At 44.8% G+C, this 27390-nt stretch overlaps 2 protein-coding genes across 2 annotated transcripts in view; one reads left to right on the top strand and one right to left on the bottom strand.

Annotated features, from left to right (window-relative positions):
• Positions 1 to 3891, bottom strand: part of rbm18 (RNA binding motif protein 18) — a 15785-nt gene extending 11894 nt beyond the window's left edge. The window contains exons 1-2 of the mRNA XM_061262751.1: positions 3689 to 3891; positions 2353 to 2490 (exon numbers count right to left, since the gene is read on the bottom strand). Coding sequence (XP_061118735.1) covers positions 2353 to 2459 — 107 coding nt within the window. The 5' untranslated portion in view covers positions 2460 to 2490; positions 3689 to 3891. The remainder of the gene's footprint in view (positions 1 to 2352; positions 2491 to 3688) is intronic.
• mrrf (mitochondrial ribosome recycling factor) lies at positions 3867 to 27390 on the top strand. The gene is made up of 7 exons (XM_061262750.1): positions 3867 to 4017; positions 11860 to 12129; positions 13110 to 13262; positions 15960 to 16078; positions 20510 to 20601; positions 24399 to 24558; positions 27208 to 27390. Exons 2-7 carry the CDS (start codon positions 11886 to 11888, stop codon positions 27283 to 27285), a joined length of 846 nt encoding a protein of 281 aa, XP_061118734.1. The 5' UTR covers positions 3867 to 4017; positions 11860 to 11885; the 3' UTR covers positions 27286 to 27390.

The following is a 27390-nucleotide window of genomic DNA, read 5'->3' as shown; positions in this document are numbered from 1 at the left end:
CCCCCACCCCCCATAAGGAACCATGGGAGCAGCACTGAGGGATAACGGGAGGATAAAGGTGAGGGTGACATCAATAGGATGCATCATGCTGGCTTACGGTAACAAAGATGTAGGCGGCTCCCGCACAAACTGCAGCCAAGGCAGCGGCCCGAGCTGTTTCACAAACAAGGCCACGAGAACGCTGCACTCACATTTCCCAATTCAGCTTCCCAGAATTCCCCAGTACTTTCCTCTTTCCTGTTCCTCTGGCCTTCCGCTGGGCACCCTCCCCCCCCCCTTTCCCGCTCACCACCCGGCCAACTGGACAATGCGTCGCTGCGGCCTTGTCGTAATACAAACAACCTACGGCATATGCTAAAACCATCACTGCCCCAAAATGGGCCCCTGTGGAACACCAATGGGTCAACGTGTCAGTGCCTCACTGCGTCTACTGCACACTGTGTAAACGCAATGGGTGGGGCATTGTGTGTGATGGCATAGCCAGTGGAAAGCCGGCCAGAATTGGGTTGGGGGGGGAATGTTGTTGTTTAAATATTTGCTCTGCAACACGTCTCCGTCACACTTGTGTAACAAGTGATGCGTGCTAATATCTGCAGGGACCTCTCAAGCACTTAAGCACATGTTAAACTGCTGGTGAGAACACCTGCACACAACGCAGACATTCAAATGAGGGGCCATGCAAAGAGACGCGATTCGTGAGAGGGCTTGAAAGAGATTCCACTCGCTCTACCCCTGCTTCCGGCAGTCACTGGCAGACATTTTGCACAATGAGTTTAAAGGAAAAGAGACTAATCACTTTAACTGATTACTTTAAAGGCGGGTATGTTTTCGTCTCACAGGAAACAAGAGGTGGGTAGTAGAACGAAAGAGAAGAGGAGAAAGAAATATATTACCCACATACTGTAAGTTCAGATCTCAAAGTAGGATTTTGCCCAACGAGTATCACAGTGGTAGGGGGTATTTTCTCCCCACTGATTCACAACTGAAGGAGAGAAAATACCCTGTACGACTATGATATGAACTAGGAAAAATCCTACGGTATTTGGGTAATATTTTTCACTCTGCTCTTGTGGAGTTGACTGGTTGTACACAGCCACAGAACACCTGTACTCGGAGCTAAACACAGCTCTCTGCACCAAGAAATAACCCTTTTCCTCTGTTTTCTAAGGGTTAGGTAACGGAGAGGTCTACATGAGAGAAAAAAGGCTTACTCTAGTGGACAATTTAGAGGTGATGAAGGAGAAAATTATCGTCTGCCAGCTGATTAATTCTACAGATTGGCCACCAAGGCCTCTTCCTGTTTCGCTGTTGCATTTCCGCCAGTCTTACACTATTGAGAAAAAAAGGAAATTGAGCTCAGTTGCTGTAATCATTCAAATGTGTCAAAAAACACTGCAATACTTGAAGAGTGCTGGTTCCCTAGTGACCAAGAAAGGAGCACAAAAGCCCAGGATCATTAAGCAGGACTCATTAGTGCCTTGCAGTGCAGGGCTCACAAAGACATGACCAAGCCATTTGAATCACTGAGAGAAGTGAGTTCTAGGTTTTAGTGGGCCTACAGAAAGGATCAGCAAAATCACATTTTGGGTTCCCAAGCTGCAGATCAGAGTGCGCGATATTTTTCGGGGGGTGCCCACCTGGTGACCCATAGAGCTGCTCTGTACCTATCCTTTGAGGTTACAAATCAATCACTCCCAATACATATCCCAGCAATAAGTGCCACCTCCCTATTCACCATCTCTTGAACCACCATTAATCTTCCAGACAAAGAACCTATGTGAAATACAGCACAGACATTAAGACATTTCACTTCAGAACCAAACCACCGCTCTCAATTAACCCCTTTTTCTGGCTGCCCTGAGTGCATTCTGAACAGTGCCTGCAGGACAACACTGACCCCGTGAACCAGGACTTCAACTGCGTGTTGCCTTCAGTGAGATCTGAAGCGGGCCTGCTACAACAAACACTCCCAACATGTGAACTAATTAATCTTACCAATCACCAGCCCCGTAGGCATTCCTGTTGTTTTTACTATACCAGGTTATTTAAAGAAAACAAGAGGAGAGGGGAGAAGGAAACGCCTGTCTAGACACCGGTCCAGGCAGCCCTTACATTTTCCAGGTGTCCACGAGGTAACCTCAGAGTGTGGTGTTTTTTTCCCTCCCTGTTTAATGGCAGCAACAGGTTGATAGAGTAAACACTCCTGGTGGGCATGAAACAACCAGGGCCCTCAGTGAAATGGTTCTACCACACACCTCAGACGTATGCTTATACTCCAGTTAAATTAATAATGCGGGGTGGGGGCAGGGGGGGGAGTTCAGCAAAAACCTCCCAGCGATGAAAGTAACTCACTCTGTGATTTTGGGATCAATGTTGCCAATCCACAGTCGGTGTCCCTCTTGCGACGAGCTTTCCGATAGGATGGAGGCATTCTCCAATGTTTCCGCTGCTGACTGCATGGACTTCTGGAGTGTATCAGAACGGGAGAGCCTTCATTTAAGAGACAGAGGAGGAAAAAAAAAAAAAAAAAAAAAAAAAAAAAAAAAAAAAAAGCAGTCTCATAACTAACAGGAGGTAAAAATGAAACTATGAAGGGTTTGGATTTTGTAAATTCATGCATTTACAAAAAATAATTTAAGACATTCAGCATAATTTAATACATTTCATACATAGAAAATCCACCCTAGATTACTTTTCTCAGGAGCAAGGTACACCTAAGCACCTCCAAGTTAATCACACAATGTTTATGAGTGGAAAACGTTATATAATAATAATTTAAGATAATTTAATAACGATAGATTTCTGAGAGACCCACAAACGTAGGTACAAATATGAAACGGACACTCATACAGTTAATACTAGCCTACTACGCCCCTCGCGTCCTAAATTACGGCGGAGCCAGTGGGATCCGCCGAATACCAAATTATAACATGAAGGTCGAAATATAATTTCCATATTGAATATTGCATTGAGATTATGACCGTATTCCCATTAGTAGTAAATCGCAATGGAAACAACCACGTAAATCTGGCGATTTTATGCTGCCCAGGCACTGAAAGGTGCCTTTTTAAAATGGCACCTTTGCCTTTTTTTACTTTAGTGTACTTTACCAACGGCAACGGCAAAAGAGGAGTATTTGTTAATACACACCTAGCTACATATAATTACAGACACATAACACCTGGGGTAGCAAGCAATCTAACGTTACACTTTAACAGTGTGTACAATCATCAAACTACAAAGAGAATGGCTAGCTAGTTAGACTAGCTACACTATAACGTTAAGTTATGTAACAAAGAAATCGGTCTCCCTACTCAGCAGTTACCAGAATTAGCAAGTCCAACAGCTAGCTAGCAACACCACAAGTGAACTAAGTTAGCTACCAAAAAAAAGCTCATTATTGCTCGGTAGTACAAAGTGGACTTTAACAACCCTAACTAGACAGCTAGATACATCGATCTCTTGTTCCCACAGAACTGTGCTTCGTGAGCCAGTATAGAGCTGAATACTGGAGAAGAACATTATAATATTAGCTTGGCTAAGTGACATCGAAATAGAGAATATTAGCCAGAACGCTAGTGTAGCTACCTAGCACAGTAGCTAACATTAAACGGACAATCCATTGAAGCAAAGTAGCCAGTCTAGCTAATGTTATATTACTGCTTTTAAAAGACCGCTTAACACTCACCGTCTTCTGAAGAGTCGCCCGTCTATGATAAAGAATTACTCCACAGTTCTTCCGTTCACTATTTAAGATTAATATTTCAGCAAATTTGAAATTCAGGGGGAAATCTTCACGAAATGTTGCTAGGTAGCTAGCTTCGTATGTAGCTTATGGCTCACAAACTACAAAACAGAAACAAAGTCACCGTAGAGTGACATTCTCCACATATCGTCATCTGCGCTATTAATGACGTTTCCAGCCATTTTATCGCGTTATGATGACGTAGACGCAAAACTTGCTCGAGAGGTAGACGGTCATGCTTTGATTCAGTTTGTGGTAGCTATATTATTTCCGTAAGTATTTTTTTTAACAAATGTATTTACGCATATTGAATATTTATTTAACTTATATATATATCTGTGATCACCCGTAACTTCGAAAGGCTGGTATGTCCAATCTGTCTTGTATTCATAACCCGCGACATTTCACGTGTTACTCCTCATCGACCTTGCTTGCTGTAAATGGTTCTTATGCAGTTCTTATTTAGCTTGCCTGGTTCCTGGGTCCTATGTATGCTACTAAATACATAGGCTCATTATTAGTTGTGTAAAGTGACTAAATTGGCTGAATACTTGCCCCGAAAGGCTTGCTCCATGGTATCTAACGTTAGCATGCATGATTTCAGTATGCCCTGCTCCTAGCTATCTATCTATCAGTTTGCCCACCAGTTCCCACTGTTTGTTTTCATTTCAACTGAGCTCTCAGACAGTTTTGGATTTGGATATGTGAGTTGTTGGAAGTGTGTTCAAAGAGAGATAGAGATTTTTGTAATGCTGTGATAATTGAGACAGATTTGATATTGATTAATACTAATGATATTCAGTGTATAAACGTCTTTAAATAGACTTTAAACCTGTGGACATTAAAGAGAACAGGGGTTCTCCCGTGTCCTGGCTAAATTCCCAACCTGGCTCTCTCAACTTGCCACCTGATCACCCCCCTTTTAATTGCCTAAAAATTGTTCTCTCCATCCACCTCAGCTGAAATGGCTGCCGTGCATCACCCAGGTGGGCACTATTAGCGCTGCTTGAGGCAAGTTTCCCCCTCATCACTGTAAAGCTCTATGGGCTGCCTGCTGGTGGGAAAAGCACTATATAAATTCCAGGAATTATAAATGCTATATTTATAGTCAGGTCCATAAATATTGGGACATCGACACAATTCTCATCTTTTTGGCTCTATACACCACCACAATGGATTTGAAATGAAACGAACAAAATGTGCTTTAACTGCAGACTTTCAGCTTTAATTTGAGGGTATTTACATCCAAATCAGGTGAACGGTGTAGGAATTACAACAGTTCGTATATGTGCCTCCCACTTTTCAAGGGACCAAAAGTAATGGGACAAACTAACAATCATAAATCAAACTTTCACTTTTTAATACTTGGTTGCAAATCCTTTGCAGTCAATTACAGCCTGAAGTCTGGAATGCATAGACATCACCAGACGCTGGGTTTCATCCCTGGTGATGCTCTGCCAGGCCTCTAATGCAACTGTCTTCAGTTCCTGCTTGTTCTTGGGGCATTTTCCCTTCAGTTTTGTCTTCAGCAAGTGAAATGTATGTTCAATCGGATTCAGGTCAGGTGATTGACTTGGCCATTGCATAACATTCCACTTCTTTGCCTTAAAAAACTCTTTGGTTGCTTTCGCAGTATGCTTCGGGTCATTGTCCATCTGCACTGTGAAGCGCCGTCCAATGAGTTCTGAAGAATTTGGCTGTATATGAGCAGATAATATTGCCCGAAACACTTCAGAATTCATCCTGCTGCTTTTGTCAGCAGTCACACCATCAATAAATACAAGGGAACCAGTTCCATTGACAGCCATACATGCACACACCATGACACTACCACCACCATGCTTCACTGATGAGGTGGTATGTTTTGGATCATGAGCAGTTCCTTTCCTTCTCCATACTCTTCTCTTCCCATCATTCTGGTACAAGTTGATCTTTGTCTCATCTGTCCATAGGATGTTGTTCCAGAACTGTAAAGGCTTTTTTAGATGTTGTTTGGCTAATCTGGTCTTCCTGTTTTTGAGGCTCACCAATGGTTTACATCTTGTGGTGAACCCTCTGTATTCACTCTGGTGAAGTCTTCTCTTGATTGTTGACTTTGACACACACACACCTACCTCCTGGAGAGTGTTCTTGATCTGGCCAACTGTTGTGAAGGGGTTTTTCTTCACCAGGGAAATAATTCTTCTGTCATCCCCCACAGTTGTTTTCCGTGGTCTTCCGGGTCTTTTGGTGTTGCTGAGCTCGGTGCGTTCTTTCTTTTTAAGAATGTTCCAAACAGTTGATTTTTTGCTATCTCTCTGATGGGTTTGTTTTGATTTTTCAGCCTAATGATGGCTTGCTTCACTGATAGTGACAGCTCTTTGGATCTCATATTGAGAGTTGACAGCAACAGATTCCAAATGCAAATAGCACACTTGAAATTAACTCTAGACCTTTTATCTGCTCCTTGTAAATGAGATACTGAGGGAATAACAAACACCTGGCCATGGAACAGCTGAGCAGCCAATTGTCCCATTACTTTTGGTCCCTTATAAAGTGGGAGGCACATATAGAAACTGTTGTAATTCCTACACCGTTCACCTGATTTGGATGTAAATACCCTCAAATTAAAGCTGAAAGCCTGCAGTTAAAGCATATCTTGTTTGTTTCATTTCAAATCCATTGTGGTGGTGTATAGACCCAAAAAGATGATAATTGTGTCGATGTCCCAATATTTATGGACCTGACTGTATGTACTCTTCACAAATAGTGAGGTTTGGTAGGGATGATGTCAGTGACATGCTTTTTAACCATTTGCAGTAAGACCACAACATGAACGTCAGATTTATGTTGGTAAGAACAACTGATGCTCAAACCGTGAACACGGTAACAAACAGGGTCATCAGTCAGAAATGTCATATGGGGTAACCTAGATTAATTTTCTAAATATTTATATATTTTTTGCTTTATTACCAACCAATACCTAGTAAATATTCAAGGTGAAATTTCAAGTATGTAGTGCTATTTCTCTTATAAAAATTGCACTTGCTGGAGATGACAGGTCAAGTCTCTTACACAAAACTTGTGGTGAGAAAATGCTGAGAAGTGATCCAATCTGGAAAATCTCTGGAAATGCTTTCGAGAATATGACACCACACTGTTGTTCTGTTATCAACTGAATGAATTTAAATTATGCATTTTGACTACAAATAATCTATTATCCAGCCTGACTGCACCCAGCAGGATATTTTTTATAAATAATGACCTACTGATTTGTCTCACAATAATAGATCTCTGTAGTATGATAGTTACTTAAAAACCCCCAAAAAACTTTAGTATGATAAAATAAGGTTTTCTTTTCAACTGCACTTGTTACTTAGCAGAACCATTGGATAGCCAATGCAACCATGAGTCATTATAAATAACGGCCTACTGATTAGTCTGGCAAAAATAGTATGATTTACAGTATGATAAAGGGGTGTTGTTATACTCTGATTTTCTTTTAAATTAACTGCACTTCACTTCTTACTTCATATTATATATATTCATATATAGAGGCGCGACATGGCTCAGGCAGTAAGAGCAGTCGTCTGGCAGTCGGAGTGTTGCCAGTTCGATCCCCCGCCCGGGCTGTGTCGAAGTGTCCCTGAGCAAGACACCTATGCCCCAAATGCTCCTGACGAGCTGGTCGGCGCCTTGCATGGCGGTGTGTATGAATGGGTGAATGAGAAGCATCAATTGTACAGCGCTTTGGATAAAGGCGCTGTATAAATTCCAACCATTTACCATTTACCATATATTAATTCCTTGATCTGTTGTTTGCAAGAAACTCCTTCCTAGCTGATGGGTCAGAATTCTTGCGGGTCCTCATTGCAGGACAGGGGTATCTAGCATGTCCCTTAAAATGTGAAAACTGTACTTAAAACATGTAAAACATCATTAATTCCTGAAGGCAAATAATAGTATAATAATTATACTTACAAAGAACACATAGATGTGGTGGATTCTCTTACGCTACTCATGGACATGCATTCAGATCAAATGTTCCTTGAAAACATTTAAAAAGCTTACAATATGTTAATTACATTGTAATGCACAATGACAATGTACATTATATTCCTTAAAGCAATAAAATAAATAAATATGTCATTCCGCATAGCAAATGACACTGTGGGGTAACACAAAATAAACACTATCCAGTACGACGTAATTGTCATCCGGTATGACAATAAATGAGTTTGAACTGTAATCCGCCAATTGTTTGGGCTGCCAATATAAAACTATGACCTTTACCTTCAACTGTTAAATATGTAATTTCATATAAAATAAACAAATTTGCATGGAATGAACATTTTGCTTTTTAGACGCTTTCCAGAATCAGGATTTTGCGACATTGTGTTCCAGTGAGCATGATGACTTTGATAAGATCACAGATTAAATTTTTTCTTACATTTGCCCCAGATTGTCTGTTATCCAGAATGACATTAGATGAAATTCCAGTGCTGGGGCAAAGCCTAGTGCTTTGAAGCCTAAAAATCAATTGAACTTGATCATTTTTTAATTGTCATATGTTGACAGAAAGACCCATTTATTATGCCCAAGGGAGAGATGTAAGTTTTTTGTTAAAAAAAAGAAAAAAAAAAGAAAAAAAAAAGTGCATTTTGCATTCAGCATTTTGGTGCTGTTGGTACCGTTATCCTGTATGACATTTTGCCAATTTGAAGTGTAATAGTTCCTTACATTGATAATTCTCTGAATTGGTTTTCATATAATTGAACTCATGAGGAATAGTATTGCTTACATATTTTTTTTTTAATGACATTTTTAAAATATATTTATATCATAAATGTTTCAGACATCAAAGTAACACATCACGTCATGTCATTGACCTCTATAATGAAGTTGTTCTTTGCTGAATTCAAAGTGTTGTCATTGGACCTTTAGTGGCCCTGGATTTCTGCATCATCTTGTCACTAACACACCCTACGTCAATTTGGAATTTGCACTTTTACACAGTTGTCCTCCAAAATGCATGGTCAGCTATATTGCTCGTTTTCCCACAATGTAACGGGAGAGGTAATCTGGAGTTGATCTGGAGCAACTGTTGTTATTTCTGATGGCAGCCATTCGTGACAACTCTAGGCAGCCTAATGTTAACGCAGTAATATCCCTGAGACATTGCAGGCAATTTCCCCTGCCCCATGGGGATTCAGTACTGTATCATTCGACGTACAGTTAGACTATATGCCATGATGATAACCTCATATTATAAATATGATGAATAGGCTAATACTAAGTAAGTGTGTTGAAATGGCAAGGTGCTGCAGAGAGATATTATGCAGGCCCATGTTGTAGTTATCAGAGCATCTCTTGTGAGGTTCACTGAAACTGCTGTGGTTGCATTACTTTATTCCGATTCTAATAGAAAATTTTCAGTTTGCCATCTGGCACATTAACTTAACATCATGCTTGAAAATGTCTTGTTGGAAATCAATTAAACTGTGCAAAATGAGCACATTCACTCAAAAGCTCTCCTCAATTTAGTTGTATACAGTAGACTATGTGCTATTAGCATATTTTTGTCAAAGTATATCAAATGCAACTATTTTACACAGTTCAAATAGCTATTTTTCTAAGGACTGCTGATGTCCAGCTGACCAAAGGGCTTGCTAATGCAAGAGCCAGAGAACACTCTGTTAGCCGGAACTTCCCTGGCTGGCACTGTGAAATAGTACTTTTTCCAAAAGGGCATCTGGCCGGGGTAAGTGGTGCAGTCAGATTCACTCACAGACTGAAAACTACCCTTCTGCCTTAGCCGGATGTGACACCCACAGAAAGCCTACCACTGTGTATCCATAGCTGAACAATTGAGATGGGGAGCAATGATAAGTAGGCATCCATTTTTACTGTAAATATTTGAATGGCTTATCTTTAAAGAGGGTGCTTTTAGTGAGATAGGATCAGAGACGCAAGCGGGCCAGCTGGTCCTGGTCTTTAAATCTGGACCCAAACAGAGGGGTGTATATACAGTATTGCACCCCACACCTGTGTATCAGTTTTATGCTTCACCTCCACTCTAAAGACGTCCGCCATCTCTCTCTCAACCTGCTTTCACGCTGCCTGTTAGTGACAATATCCTCGCTTGATGACACTGCCACAAAACCAACGTTTAATAATAAATAAATAAAATGTATATCAATAAACACATTTATGAATAACCGGTCTGTCTGTCAGTGGACCTGTTCCAAACATTGTTTAGCGGAATATAATCGGAGATTTGTTTAGAAAAGACGCTAGTACTGTGCTGTTTATACATTACTTACAGTAAAGACCGTAAACACGGAAGCCTGGTCGCGTGCGCGAATGCCGGCGTGGGCTTATTTTGACTAGGCTGAAACCGCACACCCAGATGCGAGGTGGGGAGGGGGTGGTGCCGTCGCCACCTGCCTGAGTTACTCTTAACACGGCTCAAAAGTATTTATTTTCCATGCACAATAGAGGATGTCTTCTGCTGTCAGACACGTCGTCGAGTTTATTCAGACTCACTGGCAATGAAAAAAGTACGGGTTCACCTACTCTGACATGCTCTGGAGCCGAATTGCTTTGTCCCCCGATGTCTCTCTGGGAGTTCCCTAAAGAAAACCCGAAGGGGAAAAGTCCCTGTTTGGATGGTACAAAGTTCTTCATTTCATTGAATGAATAATCATTTTGAAACATGTACCTTGCGTGAGTCTTAGAGTGAGTCCTGCTGAATCTGTTTTTAAGAGTTGTACAGGATAAGCACAGTGCCATCTACTGGCTAATTGAAATGTTGTCTTGAGCTTTTTCGTTACAAAATAACTAATCTTATTTTCTTGCAATATTTTATTCTTATTGACAGGCACTCCAATATTTGTCATGCTCATGTAGTTGTTTCTTCCTGATACAAAAATATTGGAGTTATCAGTGGTGTTTTTTTTTTTTTGGGTAGGATCAGCTTTGACAGTCCTGCGTACCTTGACAGAAAATAACAGTCTGTTGTAACAACTACACCAGCATCTTGCTTGATTTTGTATTGTGCCAAGTATGTAGAGACGCATCCCATTTTTACTCAAGTTTCACCAGGTTTTTACAGGTTACACCAAGCTTTGCTACGCTGAAGAATGCTGGACTGATTCTAACGCTCTCTGTTCCCCACAGAGTAAATGGTTGTAGACTAGGATCAGATCATTTACAAAGCTCTTATTTCGTTGTCTAAAATGTGCAGAACAGAAAATATGAGTTCCCTGTGATTTATCCCTTTGAGTTCCGCTGATTGAGGCTAGCTTTCTGCTACTTTTGTGGCCTGTAGCGTGGAAACTAGTCCCTCGCTCACGGATGAGTACATCAGCTGAGTGAAAAGTCGGAAAAGAAATGACAGGACGTCTGATGGAGCTGGTGGCTTATCTCACAAATGAGAGCTGGAGGACCTTTCCAACGGGTCGCCTTGCCTGCCAGCGGTATAAGTTGAAGGGAATCGTGTGAGCACTTGCATGCGACGTACAGCGTAGTTGGAATAATAAATGGACTCCCTTCATCCCCGTGTTCCTGGTGCTTGTCACGGCTGAGTGGGAAGCAGCTGCACTTTCTGTGGTGAGTGATTCATAAGAGGGCCTGGACGCCGTGTCCTCTTGAGTTCTGGTGAGTTTACGTACACGGGTCGTACTCTTTCCCAGGGAGAGCTGCTGTGTGAGCTGGCGCGCTTTAGATCTCTCAGTGAGGGTGTTCCTGATGGGGTTTCCAGGTATAGGTTCTGTTTTTTGGGAATGGCTAATATCGACATGCGATAGTACACGCTCAAAACGTGATATTTCTCTCCCCTTGGAAAAAAAAAGTTTACGGTTTGAGACTTGTCTTTGGACTTCCGCCTGAACACAGTAACCCCACACACACATACACACACACACGCATATGGACTTCAACCTGTTACCACAGTAACCACACACACACATACGCATGTACGCATGTATACACACATGCGCTCACACGCATGCGTGCACTCACATGCTCACACACATGCACGGGTCGTACACACACGCACACATACACACACACACACACACACACCTGTACGTGGCTCAGTGGCTCCGCTCAGAACGTTTCCTCCTCTCTCTCAGGCCGCGCTGAACCGGGTGACGCAGCGATGGCTCTGAGTCGGCTCGGCCTCTTACGGCCCCTGCTGCTCCGATGCTCAGCCCCGCTGGGGGCCCTCACCACCCTGGCTCCACTGGGGGCCCTCACCACCCTGGCTCCACTGGGGGCCCTCACCACCCTGGCTCCACTGGGGGCCCTCACCACCCTGGCCCCGGGGCTTCTAACCCCCCCCAGGCAGACGGCGGTCCCCCCTCTCTGCCTCGCCCGTCTGTATGGCACCAAGAAGAGTAAAGGTGAGTGCAGCACAGGGCCCGTGGCCTGCTGAGGCACGTGCTCAGCTCAGGGCCTGTGTATAGGGGTAGTGGAGGGGCTCGTCTGTGATCTTTCGCTATAACAGCACTCTAGGCTGGCTCTCTGCGCCTTTTAAGCAGACCAGTGTTTACTCTGGGTCTCTGTCCTGCTGTTATTAGTAATGGCTCAAGTCATACACCTGCATGCAGGTCTGGCCCTTTCATTTCTGTGTGTCTTTTAGAATCACATTCAGGAGATCAGATATTATTCTGTGTTTGTATAGGGGCGACATTGTCTCAGGTGGTAAGAGCAGTCGTCTGGCAGTCAGAGGGTTTGCCGGTTCGATCCAGCCCTGGGTGTGTCGAAGTGTCCCTGAGCACCCTATTCCCAAACTGCCATATCCCACCGCCCCCCCCCCATTTTCTTTCATTTTACATTTACATTTACATTTTTGTTATTTGGCAGACACTTTTAATCCAAAGCGACTTATAAGTGCATCACTCATGACTCTTCTGTTCTCTGCCCACCCAGTGGTGGAATGAGCTTCCCATAGCAATCAGGACAGCCGAGTTGCTCTGATTGGCTGCACACAGAAAATTCACCCTTTTAAATCGCATTCATGTGCAATAAAGTGCCTTAACCCCACATTGCTCCAGGGGGGAATTGGCCTCAGTCTTATCAACTGTCAGTCACTTTGGATAAAAGCGTCAGCTAAATAACTGACCAGCAGTGATCCAATGAGGGTTGCTGGTTCGATCCCGCCTCGAGGCGTGTCGTAGTGTCCCAGTGCAAGACACCTAACCCCCAATTGCTCCTGAAACCTGGTTGGTGCCTTGCATGGCAGCCAATCGCTGTAGGTGTGTGAGTGTATGAATGGGGGAATGAGAAGCATCAATTGTACAGCGCTTTGGATAAAGGCGCTATATAAATGCAGACCACTTCACCATTTAGTCTGTGCTTTGTGCACGATTCTTTGGTCCAGCGAAATCCAAGGGGCCGCAGGCGAAAGTGAACATCAACCCGGAGCTGGTGGAGGATATCATCAACCTGGAGGAGGTGAAGCAGGACATGACTGCCGTGCTAGCCACTCTCAAGGACGACTTCAGCCGCAACCTGAGCATCCGCACCTCTCCTGGTAGGTGGCCCCGCTGGCTTATGGGTATTGTAGTCTTCCTGGCGAGCATCCGGTTACCGCTGTTTGTCAGCTGTGCTCCAGACCAGGCGAATCTGGCACCCTCTCTCACCGTGCTACACTAGGTTTTAAAAGATGCTGAAAATCCACAAATGCTTCTCTGAATCTGCACCATCACTGCCATTCATTTTTCATATTCAATATAGTGACAGTTAAAATGGGGGTAGACATACATATGAGTTATTACCTATGTTCCTATTATACAAAAAGTATTTTGACAGTGGTATAATTTCTGTTCTTTTAGCTCTGTACTCCAGCACATTTGATTTGAAATGAAACAATGAATATGAGGTTAAAGTGCAGATTGTCGCCTTTAACATCCATATTGGGTGATCCATGTAGGAATTACATCCCTTTTTATCACTGTCCAAATACTTACGGACTGCACTGTATAATGTCATTAATAAAATGTGCTATAAGTAAGTAATTTTCTATTATACTGTGTAATTAATTTAATCAAACAAGATTTAATTCAATGTAATTCGGATAAAAAAAATGTATTTCTGTTTCAAAATGCAAAAGTGTGCAAATGGCACGCAGTCTATCTTGGTGAGCGGTGACAGTTAGATATGGTCGTCGGGGCCCTCGTGGCTCCAGAGTTAATATTGGTTCTGCGTTTAACACCCACCCTGGCCATCAGGACTGAAGTGAGGTCACATGAAAAGCCAGGTCTGGTTTGGCCTTGTTTTTTGAAACCCTTCCGGGTCAGTGTGTCTCAGGAGGGGGAGAAGCAGGACGCCTGCCTGGCTCGCACGTCACTCTCCGTTTCGCTGAACCCGTGCCTGGCTCTTGTTCGTCTCTGTCCGCTTCTTCCTCTGTTCTGAGTCCAGATGCGGAATTACTCCAGGAACCGGAAGAATTTGGCTTGACAGTAAATTTAACGAAACAATAAAAGAGAACTGGAGGAGCAGTGGAGGAAAATGACATCAGATTCGGGAGACGATCTCATCTGGGTCTCGTTATCTGCCGTGTTTACTGTAGAGCGGAGCTGAAAGACACCTCGGCTGAGGGTAGTGCGCTGACCCCGGATCAGTCCCTCACTCTGACACCAGTCAGCCGTACGCTGAAAAGACTGATCCGGGGCCTCCGGGCCTAAGCTCGCCGGCCCTGCATTGTGACAGGTTGTCGGTTGCAGGATTAGGGAAAACTGAAGATGATAGTCAGAGTGAACCGAAGGACCCTCGGACAGCTGCGATGTTGAACCGGAGCCCAGACTCATCTGCAGTCTGCGGATGTGGTTCCGCGCGCGCATCCATCAGCTGGAGGGGGGTCGGATTCTCTGTGGGTGCCTGGGATACGAGCCCCGGCTATCTCTGACATCAGCCCCTGTTCAGCGCCAGAGCGGCCTCTGTCTCCGTTTACTCCAGGTGGTCTCTGTACTCAAATACGGGCCTGAGGAAACGGGCTGCAGAAACGTCACGGGGGTGGTGGTGGTGGGGGGGGGGGGGTTCTGTATTACTGCCAGCCCACTCATGTCTCTGTATGAGTATGCTTGCAGCTATGTATGTGTGCTAGCTCCTAGGCGTGTGTGCATGTTCCTGTGTGAGTATGCATGCTCCTCCTGTGTGAGTATGCATGCTCCTCCTGTGTGAGTGTGCAGCATGCTCCTGTGTGAGTGTGCAGCATGCTCCTCCTGTGTGAGTAAGTCTGACTGGGTATTTCACATTAGGAAAAAAATGACAGGGAAAGGGTCGTGTCCTGACCAGGAAGAGCCCATTTTGGTAATGGTTTCTTTCCTTCCTGGGTCTTGTTTGGATGAGGCAGGGGAAGTGCCAGTATCCCCGGTGCAAGTACTAGCAGATGTGTGATGGGACTGGGCTCAGGTAATGGCACCAGACCTGGGGCACGCCTCTGCAGCATGCAGGCAGACTCCATCCTTCACAACGCACTTCCCCTGCGTCACTGTCCCGCCTCGTTTCTTAATTCCACTTCGGGAAAATGTCTTTTTTTACATTTAATTTGTGCTTTCTTTGGCTAGGGTCAGGGTTGCCTTGCCTCCTTGTGAGCAGGCCCTTACATGGACGCTTGATGTAAGCGTGATTTTAAAACAATTGTGATGAACTGTTAAGAGTTACTGTATAACAAGCAAGTGTTGAGTCCGCCAACTTTTTTCAAATGCTATTAAAGAATGCAATATCTAACATTGTGTAGTGTTTTGTATTAGGCCTTTTTCCCCCTTTAAAACGGCAGAAAAGATCAAAGTGCACAAAGTATGTTGGCAAAAAGAGCACGCTGAGCCCCACAGCGTAGCGGCAGGAAGAATGATGAAATTAGACAGAGTCGGAGGAAAGAACAGGCCCTGAGTTAAACCAGACCAGAGCCAGGAGACCGCTGTTGGCAGCGGGGTCTGTTTCTGAGCTGTGGGAGGATGGGGTGGGGGGCCCTGTGCACTGACTCACGGAGCAGAGTTCCCCGTGACCTCCCGCCCAGGGCAGAGTGAAGGGCTGTGTGGTGTGTACTGGGTCTGAGGAGACTCTCCGACTCTTCTTGGCGGTATTGTAGCGAAGCGGGCAGAGGTCGGGTCCTGCGAGTCTGCCGGCGACGGGCTTTGACTCCGGCCCTCCGAGCCTCTGTGACTGCGTGTGAAACTCTGTCCCTTTTCAATCCAAACCCCCAAATCTCTGTCTCTGTCGTCCTCAGGAGCCTTGGACCACATCATCGTCAGCACCAAGGACGGCCGCTTCCCCATCAACCAGCTGGGCCAGGTCGCCATGAAGTCTCCTCAGCTGATTGTGGTCAACATGACCGGCTTCCCAGAGGTACAACTCTGTTCCCTGATGCGCTAGCTTCCCAGGACCGCCACCGTGTAGCCTGAACGGCTTCATTAGATCTACACTAATGTACGCTAAATTTGTGTGCATTATTATTTTAACCAAATTGGGCGTTTCCATGACCACAAGTTTACCTCAGACTGTGGCCGCTCTGTTAACTAGGTGTCCATGGTAACCACCGGGCTCTGGCTCTTGCACACTCGATTGGATTCAGTGCTGCTGACTTAACGACTTTTGACTCATTGCCGCGTTGATGACATCACGCCGCGGCCGGAGGGGCGCGCGACGGTTACCCCGGTGATCGGCCGGCGCTTATTCCCCCACGGTCGGCGTCGAGCTGCTCCCGTGCCCTGTTGTTAACAGTAAGCGACGTGTGAGCAGCAGAAGGGAAGGCTGTGAGGAGAAAAAAGGCGGTTGAGAGGTATCTTAATAAGAGCGAGGCTCTTTCATCGTCCGCACGCTCTCCCTCTCGCATGCGAGGGCCGTCCGCGGCCCCGCCGCGCTGAAACCCGAAGCCCTCGTTTCGCCTCGCTGCAGACAAATTGATTGATTATTTGGGAGCGCCTTTGTTCTTAAAGAGCTATTGAAACAAGGGCCAGGAGTCTGCGGCGTGTTGTCAGAGGAAGGAAGTGAGCGAGCCCTGCTCGTCCAGCTGAGCGCCTCGCCAGAACCCCCAGCTCACACCTCACACACAGCCGCTGCTGCCTGCTACACCACCTCCTATAACCTCCCCATAACCACCTCCTATAACCTCCCCTCATAACCTCCCCATAACCTCCTCCTCTAACCTCCCCTTATAACCTCTCCATAACCTCCTCCTATAACCTCCCCTCATAACCTCCTCCTATAACCTCCCCATAACCTCCTCCTATAACCTCCCCTCATAACCTCCTCCTATAACCTCCCCATAACCACCTCCTATGACCTCCCCTCATAACCTCCTCCTATTACCTCTCCTCATAACCTCCCCTCATAACCTCCCCATAACCTCCTCCTATAACCTCCCCTCATAACCTCCCCATAACCTCCTCCTATAACCTCCCCTCATAACCTCCCCATAACCTCCTCCTATAACCTCCCCATAACCACCTCCTATAACCTCCCCTCATAACCTCCTCCTATAACCTCCCCTCATAACCTCCCCATAACCACCTCCTATAACCTTCCCTCATAACCTCCCCATAACCACCTCCTATAACCTCCCCTCATAACCTCCTCCCATAACCTCCCCTCATAACCTCCCCATAACCTCCTCCTATAACCTCCCCTCGTAACCTCCCCTCATAACCTCCCCATAACCACCTCCTATTACCTCCCCTCATAACCTCCCCCATAACCTCCTACTATAACCTCCCCTCATAACCTCCTCCTATAACCTCCCCTCATAACCTCCCCATAACCACCTCCTATAACCTCCCCTCATAACCTCCCCATAACCACCTCCTATAACCTTCCCTCATAACCTCCCCATAACCTCCTCCTATTACCTCCCCTCATAACCTCCCCCATAACCACCTCCTATAACCTCCCCTCATAACCTCCCCATAACCTCCTCCTATAACCTCCCCTCATAACCTCCCCATAACCTCCTCCTATTACCTCCCCTCATAACCTCCCCCATAACCACCTCCTATAACCTCCCCTCATAACCTCCTCCTATAACCTCCCCATAACCACCTCCTATAACCTCCCCTCATAACCTCCTCCTATAACCTCCCCATAACCACCTCCTATAACCTCCCCTCATAACCTCCTCCTATAACCTCCCCATAACCACCTCCTATAACCTCCCCTCATAACCTCCTCCTATTACCTCTCCTCATAACCTCCTCCCATAACCTCCCCTCATAACCTCCTCCTATTACCTCTCCTCATAACCTCACCATAACCTCCTCCTATAACCTCCCCTCATAACCTCCCCATAACCACCTCCTATAACCTCCCCTCATAACCTCACCATAACCTCCTCCTATAACCTCCCCTCATAACCTCCCCATAACCACCTCCTATAACCTCCCCTCATAACCTCCCCATAACCTCCTCCTATTACCTCCCCCATAACCACCTCCTATAACCTCCCCTCATAACCTCCTCATATAACCTCCCCATAACCACCTCCTATAACCTCCCCTCATAACCTCCTCCTATAACCTCCCCCATAACCTCCTCCTATTACCTCTCCTCATAACCTCCTCCCATAACCTCCCCTCATAACCTCCTCCCATAACCTCCCCTCATAACCTCCTCCCATAACCTCCCCTCATAACCTCCTCCTATAACCACCCCTCAAAACCTCCCCCTAAAACCTCCCATAACCTCCCCTCATAACCTCCCCCTAAAACCTCCCATAACCTCCCCTCATAACCTCCCCCTAAAACCTCCCATAACCTCCCCCCATAACCACCCCCCATAACCTCCTCCATGCTTACTGGTGTGTGCTGTTACCAGGTCTGCTCGAAAATGGCCATTTTATAATCTAATGGCCTTTAACATTGTTTATCCCCCCCTTGGTAGAATACGGTCCTGTTTTAAGGAGAGAAACTAAGCTTGAATGTATGAAAGTAAATGTTCATCTGTTGTTCTTTGGGGTCTTTAGTTACCTCCGTGTCACAGCAGGCTTGAAGGCCGTGTTCTGTGAGCTAGGAGAGGACTGCAGTTTGTGAGCTAGTTCAAATATTTGTAACAATCTTTCCTACCAGTAAGGAGTATGATGTTTACATCGCTGGCTGCCTATATAAGTGTGTCAGTGAGTTTTTATTAAACAGTCCTTACAAATTAAAATGTAAAAAATAATATGAATGCTTTGAAATGTCAACTTAACCCCATATGGGCGGTTGAGGTCTGAGCATTACATCTCCCTTAACGGACACATCTGACGCCAGCGTTGCATTTGATCATATGACTGCTTTTCAAGACACCGTTGAAATGCATTGTGATTCCAAGGCCTTTCTATGGGTTTTCTAAAGGGCACCTTAGTCCATAAAGACTAGATGTTTGATATATATAGCTATGAATTGCGACTTAAATTAAATATGTGATGATTGCAATAGGCAAGGAGGTCAGGTTTTGGTACCCCCTCAAATAGCAGCCACACTGGACAGAACCAGCACCTTCCATTACCCGGCATCCCTGCATAGGCTCATAATGATTCTAATCCATTACACACAACCTTGGGACGGAGCGTTGTTTTCCCGCAATTAATTAAAATACAACCCAAAACGTATACCTCCTACGAAGAGCCTATGGCTGTTCCCCCAGTCTACAGAGGGCATTAATTACAGCACTCTGTTTGCCTGTGTGCCATCAGTGTCATTATGGAGGTGTTTTTATAGTGCTACGTGTGGAAGTCTTGGTTCTCTTTGAACCTGCAGTATTCAATCAACTCCAGGCTAATTCTGCAGGCTTTTGTAGCATATTAACCAGAACATGTCTGCTGTTTACAAAACTGCAAAGTCTCCCAGCGCTCTCTGTAACCGGAGCTGTTGTGAAACCTTTGTGGATTAAATTTCAAGAACAATCTAACGGTGGTATGCAATGCATTTATTGTGCTGGAGAAACAAGAGATTTGGATATTTTGCTGTTTTTGAAGGCCGGGTAGCTGTTGACAGATGCTCAAAAATTGTTCAGCACAAGTATAAACGTTTTTACCGATCGTAAATGTGTAATACTGTTGCAACTTGGGATATTTCCTGTTCCTATTTTCTTCATCACAATATAGGTTGTGGTATAGAATTTGGTGTTCAAAATACTCTGGCATTTTTATTGGAGAGTTTACTTCATGGAGCACAGCTTACAGAGTGCTATAAACTGTAAAGTCACTGTGCTGGGCTCAGTGTTGAGTGTGTGTATGTGTTGTGTGTTCATCAGCTTGTTGTCCTCATTTAGCCTGCTCTCCTGGCCCTGGTCCATGAGCCGGACATTCAAGAGGTCCCCGCTAATGCCCTAAAACACGACCGCCAGCACCTTGTGAACAGTCGCGAAGCTCACCCAAAGCACGCCGTCAGTCCGTGCTCTCAGTCTGCACTGTGCCCAGACCCACGCTGCAGTGCATTGTGGGGAAGGTCAGCGGAGGTCAGCCCCTGCACTGCAGTCTCTCAGACGAGCCCGAGGAGACTGGGGTCTGACACTCCCCTCTGGCACTTCCACCCGTGTGCCTGTTCTCCTCTCTCCTCTTTGTCCTTCCTTCTCTCCTCCGCCCCTCTTGAGGGGGAGAGAGTACACACTCTCCCTGCTCAGAATCCTCTTGCTCAGAGTCTCACAGTGGATCAAAGGCCAGCCAGCCAGCCCCTCTTCCTGGTGCTCTTACGGAGGGGGGGGGGGGGGGCAGGGGGGGTGTCTGAGTTTGGTCGTGCAGGCAGGTAAGTGTGCCTCAGCTGGCTGCTATTACCCCTAATGCCCCTCTCTTTGATCCACCCACAGGCCACGGCGGCAGCTGCCCAGGCCCTGAGAGACAGCAGCATGAGACTCAACCCTGATGTGGAGGGCACCATCATCAGGGTGCCCATTCCCAAGTGAGTTAGAAAAGAGCAACGGCGGCCATTTTGGCTCTGTGTACATTTAAATGGCTTCAAGGTAGCAAGCAGACCACAGAGCCCTGCTGCCTCAAAGTGAAGGGCCTTGGCAGCACTTCATCCCGAACCGTTTTAAAATGTGATATTGGCTCCATCTTGCTGCGAATTTAAAAAAAGCACAGGACGCAAAAAGAAAAGCGGCCACTAAAAAGGCAGATCCAGAACATTTATGATGGATTACAAGCCTAATTACCACGTGCAGTGACGCCCATTGAAGCACATGGCATTACAGCAGCATGACAAGTTCATTCTAGGTTCTCGAAATCCTTCATAGAGATAGAACGGTCTTTGAACTGTGGTGACAGGAGCAACATAATTTAGATATGTAGTAACTTGAATGAAGGCAATGTTGTAAAATGATTTTTTTTTTTCTTTCAATCTTTTTTAAAAATTGCTCCGGTTTTTGAAATGTCGTTAAAAGTCCATCTGTGACCAGAGGCATTGGTGTGTTTGGGCTTTAATTGAGTTAACGGCGGTATTCTGGGGTCCCGATCCAGCTGGACCTTGTTCCCACCCAGACCCAGTCTGCTGCAGTCGCAGTCCCAACGGGCCAGGCTGACTGCAACTACACGCTGGTGCCAGTCAAAATAGTTTGATGTTCCGTCCACGCAGTGTAAACCCACAGAACTGTTCTTTGTCACTTTTGCTTTTTTAGTTTTTTATTTTTTATTTTTAAAGCCGTGCAGCTCTAGCAGGTGCGTGTAGAGCGGGGATGAGTAGAAGCCCGACCGAGTAATCAGCACAGGAACGAACATTAGCATCTCCAAAGAGAGCGGCTCGCTTGATTGGCCTGAGACACGCAATTACGGTTATTGTTCGCTGTAAACAGGGACTATTCATGGACTGTTTGCAAATGGAATTTGCCTTTTCAAATTAAAGAAAAATTGTTGCACCAACAAAAACAAATTGTTGAACGCAGTCTAAACTTTTTTTTAAAGTCGTGGATTTTGAATTTTTTTTTAATGTAAGGTTATGTTGTTGAAAAGGTTGAACTCTTATACTAATGACCTTCCTTTAAGGTTACATAACCTGTATGGTGGTATGTAGTATATAATTTATTTTATGCAAAATGACTCACAATTTCGTATGTAGTTTGCGAATTAATGCCAAATTAAAAAAAGAAGAAAAAAAAGACACTCAAGATCAGTCATTATGTTTGATTACACATGATTATCACATGTGTAAGTGTGTATAAAATCATACCTGTTTGTTTGAAAAGCTCTACAATGTTTTACTTCCCTTGATTTGCTGAACTCTCCAGACTGGAGTATTCTTACCTGCATATTTCTGCCTTTTGGAAGCACCTCTGTAGTTCTGTAACTCCACAAGCTGACCTGCCTCCCCGTTTATCCATTTCCTCCAGTTCAAGTCTGTTGCCTTGTTATTGCAACCAAATATGAACGTTTAATGTCTATAAATGGCTATTTCTTTGAGGGTAAAAAAAGAGCGCCATCTTTTTTTTTTTAACTACATTATATTTGCTTACGGATGTATGTATATACCATTGCATAGTCAGTTCTCTATACGACCCAGTGTTATTATCTCCATTCTCACCAGAAGTTCCTGTAGAAACTTCCAGTCAAAGGAAACCATTTGTTTCCCTACTCTGCTACACTCACTGGGGACTTTATTAGGAACATACTTACTCATGCAAATATCTAATCAGCCAATTGTATGGCAGCAGTGCAATACATATAATCATGTATATACAGGTCAGGAGCTTCAGTTAATGTTCACATCAACCAACAGAATGGGGGAAAAAATGTGGTCTAAGTGACTTTAACTGTGGAATGATTGTTATTGAGAGAGGTCAGAGGTGAATGTCCAGACTTGTCAAAGCTGACAGGAAGGTGACAGTGACAGAAATAACCGCACATTACAACAGTGGTATGCAGAAGAGCATCTCTGAAAACACAACACGACAAACCTCGAAGTGGCAGAAGACTTAATAAGTCTAAAAACTAAGTCTAATAAATACCTAATAAAGTGCTCACCCCCCACACTGTGATTCAGCAGATCTCTGACCTGCTCGCATCTATAACGGGTCGGTTCACCAAAAAAATGAAAGTATGTTCGATCTATCCATTTGGCTGAGATGTTCCTTTTTTTTTGTTTGTTTGATGCAGTTCACTGATATAATGGGCCTCTATCGACCACTACTTTTCTGGTAATCAGTGCACCGACAATTTCCGTTCAAAAAAACTCAACAGCTCTTTCCAAATATAATGCCACAGTTACTCGCAAACATCAACAGAGCTCAGAAATGGACATTCTAATCCAGAACTATTTCTTCTACTGCCAGGACTCACCAACTGTGTCCACACAAGCAGAGGTTTGTGCTGAGGCACACCAGTATTCTGGGGCGAACCTAAATTGTTTTGATCAGTGTTTCAGCCAGCTGTTTGCTGCGCTTGGCTTGCATATAAAAACGTTAAAGTGTACATTAGCCAGTTGTCAACTTTAGTTGGTGAAATTGTGCCAAAGCAATATATAGGAAGTCCTTCAGCTCAGTGTCAGACTACAAAGAAGACATGAGCAGTTTGCACCAGAATACTGGTGTACGTCAGCGGAAACTTCTGGGTGAACTGTTACCCATCCAAATGTAAATTGTCAGCACATTAATTACCAGAAAAGGAGTGGTCCATAGAGGTCCATTATGTCCCGGTGAACTGCATGTAAAAAAAAAAAAAAAAAAAAAAAAAAAAAAGTCTTAATCTGGAAAAGATTGCATCTCCGCTATTTGGATGGATAGATAGTATTTTGGGTTAACATACTTTAATTAAATGTTTTCATATGAACAGCCCCTTTAAAATCTTGGTATGCTGCCCACAAAAAAAAAGAAGGTAAAATCGTGGCTTGCAAATGCACACACCTAACACTGTCATACAAATGAATGACGTTGCGAGAAGTGGTCCTGGTCTAAAGTTTTAAAACGAAAAGACCTGTGAATTTGGCAACAAGCTTGTGAATTGGTGAGCTCTGCAGCCTGTTCACCAGTAAAACCACAGATGCCTTTATCAGGAAAACATTATTGCAGGACTAATATGGTATATTAATGTTTTATCAAGATATAGGACCGCATTTTATAGAATAATGTTTTTGTTAAATTGTACCTTATTTCCCCCCCCCCCCCCCCTCACCTTTGTTTTATTCCTATCCATCTAGAACTGCCTGAGTTTGGGTTGCTTAACTTGGGTCTTGGACAGAAATGTATGTGGATGAGCAATTACCTATTACAAGACTCAGGGGTGGCGGCACAGATGGTGCAGTGGGTAGCACTGCCGCCTCACAGCAAGCAGGTCCTGGGTTGAAATCCCCGTCGACCGGGGCCTCTCTGTGCGGAGTTTGCATGTTCTCCCCATGTCTGCGTGAGTTTCCTCCGGGTACTCCAGTTTCCTCCCACAGTCCAAAGACATGCAGGTTAGGCTGATTGGAGAGTCTAAATTGCCCGTAGGTATGAGTGTGTGAGTGAATGGTGTGTGTGCCCGGCGATGGACTGGCGACCTGTCCAGGGTGTATTCCTGCCTTTCGCCCAATGTATGCTGGGATAGGCTCCAGCCCCCCTGCGACCCTGTTCAGGATAAGCGGGTTCAGATAATGGATGGATGGATGAAGACTCAGGGGTGCTGTATTGGCCTCAGGTCTTGAATTGGCGTTGTCTGAACTGGAAGTTTTTGCCTTATTTTGGTTCTTTGGACTGTAATGGATAATATTGCTCTCGTATTGCTGACCTGCAGGGTGACCAGGGAGCACAGGGAGAACCTGGCTAAGCTGGCCAAGCAGTTCAGCAACAAGGCCAAGGAGTCCCTGCGCCGGGTCCGGTCAGGAGCGGTCACCCAGCTGAAGAGGGAGAAGGACCAGGTCTCTGAGGACACCATCCGGCTGATAGAGAAGCAGGTAAACCCACCTGTCTGTGCTGGAGACCTGCTGGAGACCTGCTGGAGACGCAGGTAACCCCACCCCTCTGTGCTGGAGACCTGCTGAAGACCTGCTGGAGACGCAGGTAACCCCACCCCTCTGTGCTGGAGACCTGCTGGAGACGCAGGTAACCCCACCCCTCTGTGCTGGAGACCTGCTGGAGACGCAGGTAAACCCACCTGTCTGTGCTGGAGACCTGCTGGAGACGCAGGTAAACCCACCCCTCTGTGCTGGAGACCTGCTGGAGACGCAGGTAAACCCACCCCTCTGTGCTGGAGACCTGCTGGAGAGGCAGGTAAACCCACCTGTCTGTGCTGGAGACCTGCTGGAGACACAGGTAAACCCACCTGTCTGTGCTGGAGACCTGCTGGAGACCTGCTGGAGACGCAGGTAAACCCACCTGTCTGTGCTGGAGACCTGCTGGAGACACAGGTAAACCCACCCCTCTGTGCTGGAGACCTGCTGGAGAGGCAGGTAAACCCACCTGTCTGTGCTGTAGACCTGCTGGAGACACAGGTAAACCCACCTGTCTGTGCTGGAGACCTGCTGGAGACCTGCTGGAGACACAGGTAAACCCACCCCTCTGTGCTGGAGACCTGCTGGAGAGGCAGGTAAACCCACCTGTCTGTGCTGGAGACCTGCTGGAGACCTGCTGGAGACCTGCTGGAGACGCAGGTAAACCCACCTGTCTGTGCTGGAGACACAGGTAAACCCACCTGTCTGTGTTGGAGACACAGGTAGACCCACCTGTCTGTGCTAGAGACCTGCTGGAGACGCAGGTAAACCCACCTCTCTGTGCTAGAGACCTGCTGGAGACATGCTGGAGAAGCAGCTAAATGGGTTAATCTGAAATCGCTGAAAAGTACATGCATATGATAATATACTTAAACGGAACACATGTTGCTTATGATTTTTATGGGGTATTTTTATACATACAGTTGTGTTCAAGAAAAATACAGGTGTCATTAATTGTCCTTTATTAAGGAAGAAGGGGAGAAAATGTTTCACACATTGTTATAAAATGTATTTCCTTCTGAATTGCTTAAATGGGCCGTTCCAAACATTGTTCGGAGGAACAACATCATTTGATTAAAAAGTTGATTGGAGAGGGGAAAACGTATAAAGAAGTGCAGAAAATTATAGGATGCTCGGCTAAAATGATCTCAAATGCTTTAAATTGGCAACAAAAACCTGAAACAAGCGGAATAAAACAAGCAACTACTGTTAAAACGGATCGAAGAATCGTCAGAATGGCAAAGATTCAGCCATTCATCAGCTCCAGAAAGATCAAAGATGATCTACAATTACCTGTAACTACTGTTACATTCAGAAGACATTTGATCGAAGCTAAGCTATCAGCAGGAAGCCCCCATAAAGCACCATTGTTGAAAAAAGGGCATGTGCAGAATCGGTTCAAATTTGCCATGGAACACATCGATTGGCCCAAAGAGAAATGGCGTAACATTCTGTGGACTGATGAGAGTAAAATTGTTCTTTTCGGATCTAGTGTTCGTCAACAGTACGTCAAACGACCCCCAGGTACTGAATTCAAGCCACAGTACACTGTGAAGACAGTGAAGCATGGTGGCGCAAAAATCATCGTATGGGGATGTTTTTAATACTACGCTGTTGGGTTCGTATACCAGGGATCATGGATCAGTTTGAATACATCAAAATACTTGAAGAGATTATATTGCCGTACGCCGAAGAGGAAATTCCCCTGAAATGGGTGTTTCAACAAGACAATGACCACAAACACACGAGTAAGTGACCAATATTTTGGTTCCAGACAAAAAGGATTGAAGTAATGGAGTGGCCAGCTCAATCCCCAGACCTCAACTCCATTGAAAACTTGTGGGGTGACATTAAAAATGCAGTTTCTGAAGCAAACCCAAAAATTCACAGGAACTGTGGAATGTAGTTTGTTCATTCTGGGCTGAAACACCTGTTTCGGGGTGCCAGAAGTTGGTTGACTCAATGCAACGCAAATGCACAGCAGCTATCAAAAACAATTGTTATGCAACTAAATATTAGTTCAGTAATTTTAAGTCAAATCTTGAAAAATGTCTTCAGTTTATACAGTTTGAAGGGAGTTTGAACAGAAAAATGTTGACACTCCAATTTTTTTGAACAGATTGTTGTTCCTTTTCTTTGCTTCCTATAAAAGAATAACGCAGACTTGATAAAATTTGCTAATGCTTTGATGTGGAATTGAATATGTAATGTTTCCACTACATTTGAATTATTGAACTAAAAGCTATTAAAATATATTTGCACTTTATTCACTTTTTTTAACGCACTGCTATTTATTTGAACACGAATGTAATTGTCTAAATGTATGGATGTGAGGACATGTATACATCATGTGTACATTTTAATATAATGATCATTTGTAATTTAGCTGATGCTTTTATCCAAAGTGACTTACAGTTGATTAGACTAAGCAGGGGCCAATCCTCCCTGGAGCAATGTGGGGTTAAGGGCCTTGATCAAGGCAGATTTAATTGTGGTGGTTCAAGCCCAAACTTTCCAGATACCATTCATGTACCTTAGCCACTAGACTACAGTAAAAGTTGGATATTATAATGGTATATTTAATAAATCTGGATATATTTTTTTCTTTTGCAGGTTCAGCAAATGACAGACAGTTTTTCTGCTGACATAGAGAAACAACTGGCCACCAAGACCAAGGAGCTACTGGGGTGATATCCACTGGAGAGTCTCTTTTTTCTATACTTGCTGTTTCTGTCTGAGTGGACACGGTGTCTCAACATGTGAACTTCTGGAATAAAATAAGCAGTTTGACAATTA

This window comes from Conger conger, chromosome 12 (genome assembly GCF_963514075.1).
Source record: "Conger conger chromosome 12, fConCon1.1, whole genome shotgun sequence".
Classification (NCBI taxonomy): Eukaryota; Metazoa; Chordata; class Actinopteri; order Anguilliformes; family Congridae; genus Conger; species Conger conger.
The sequence above is the reverse complement of the archived record's forward strand: the minus strand, read 5'-3'. Positions and strand labels throughout refer to the sequence as shown.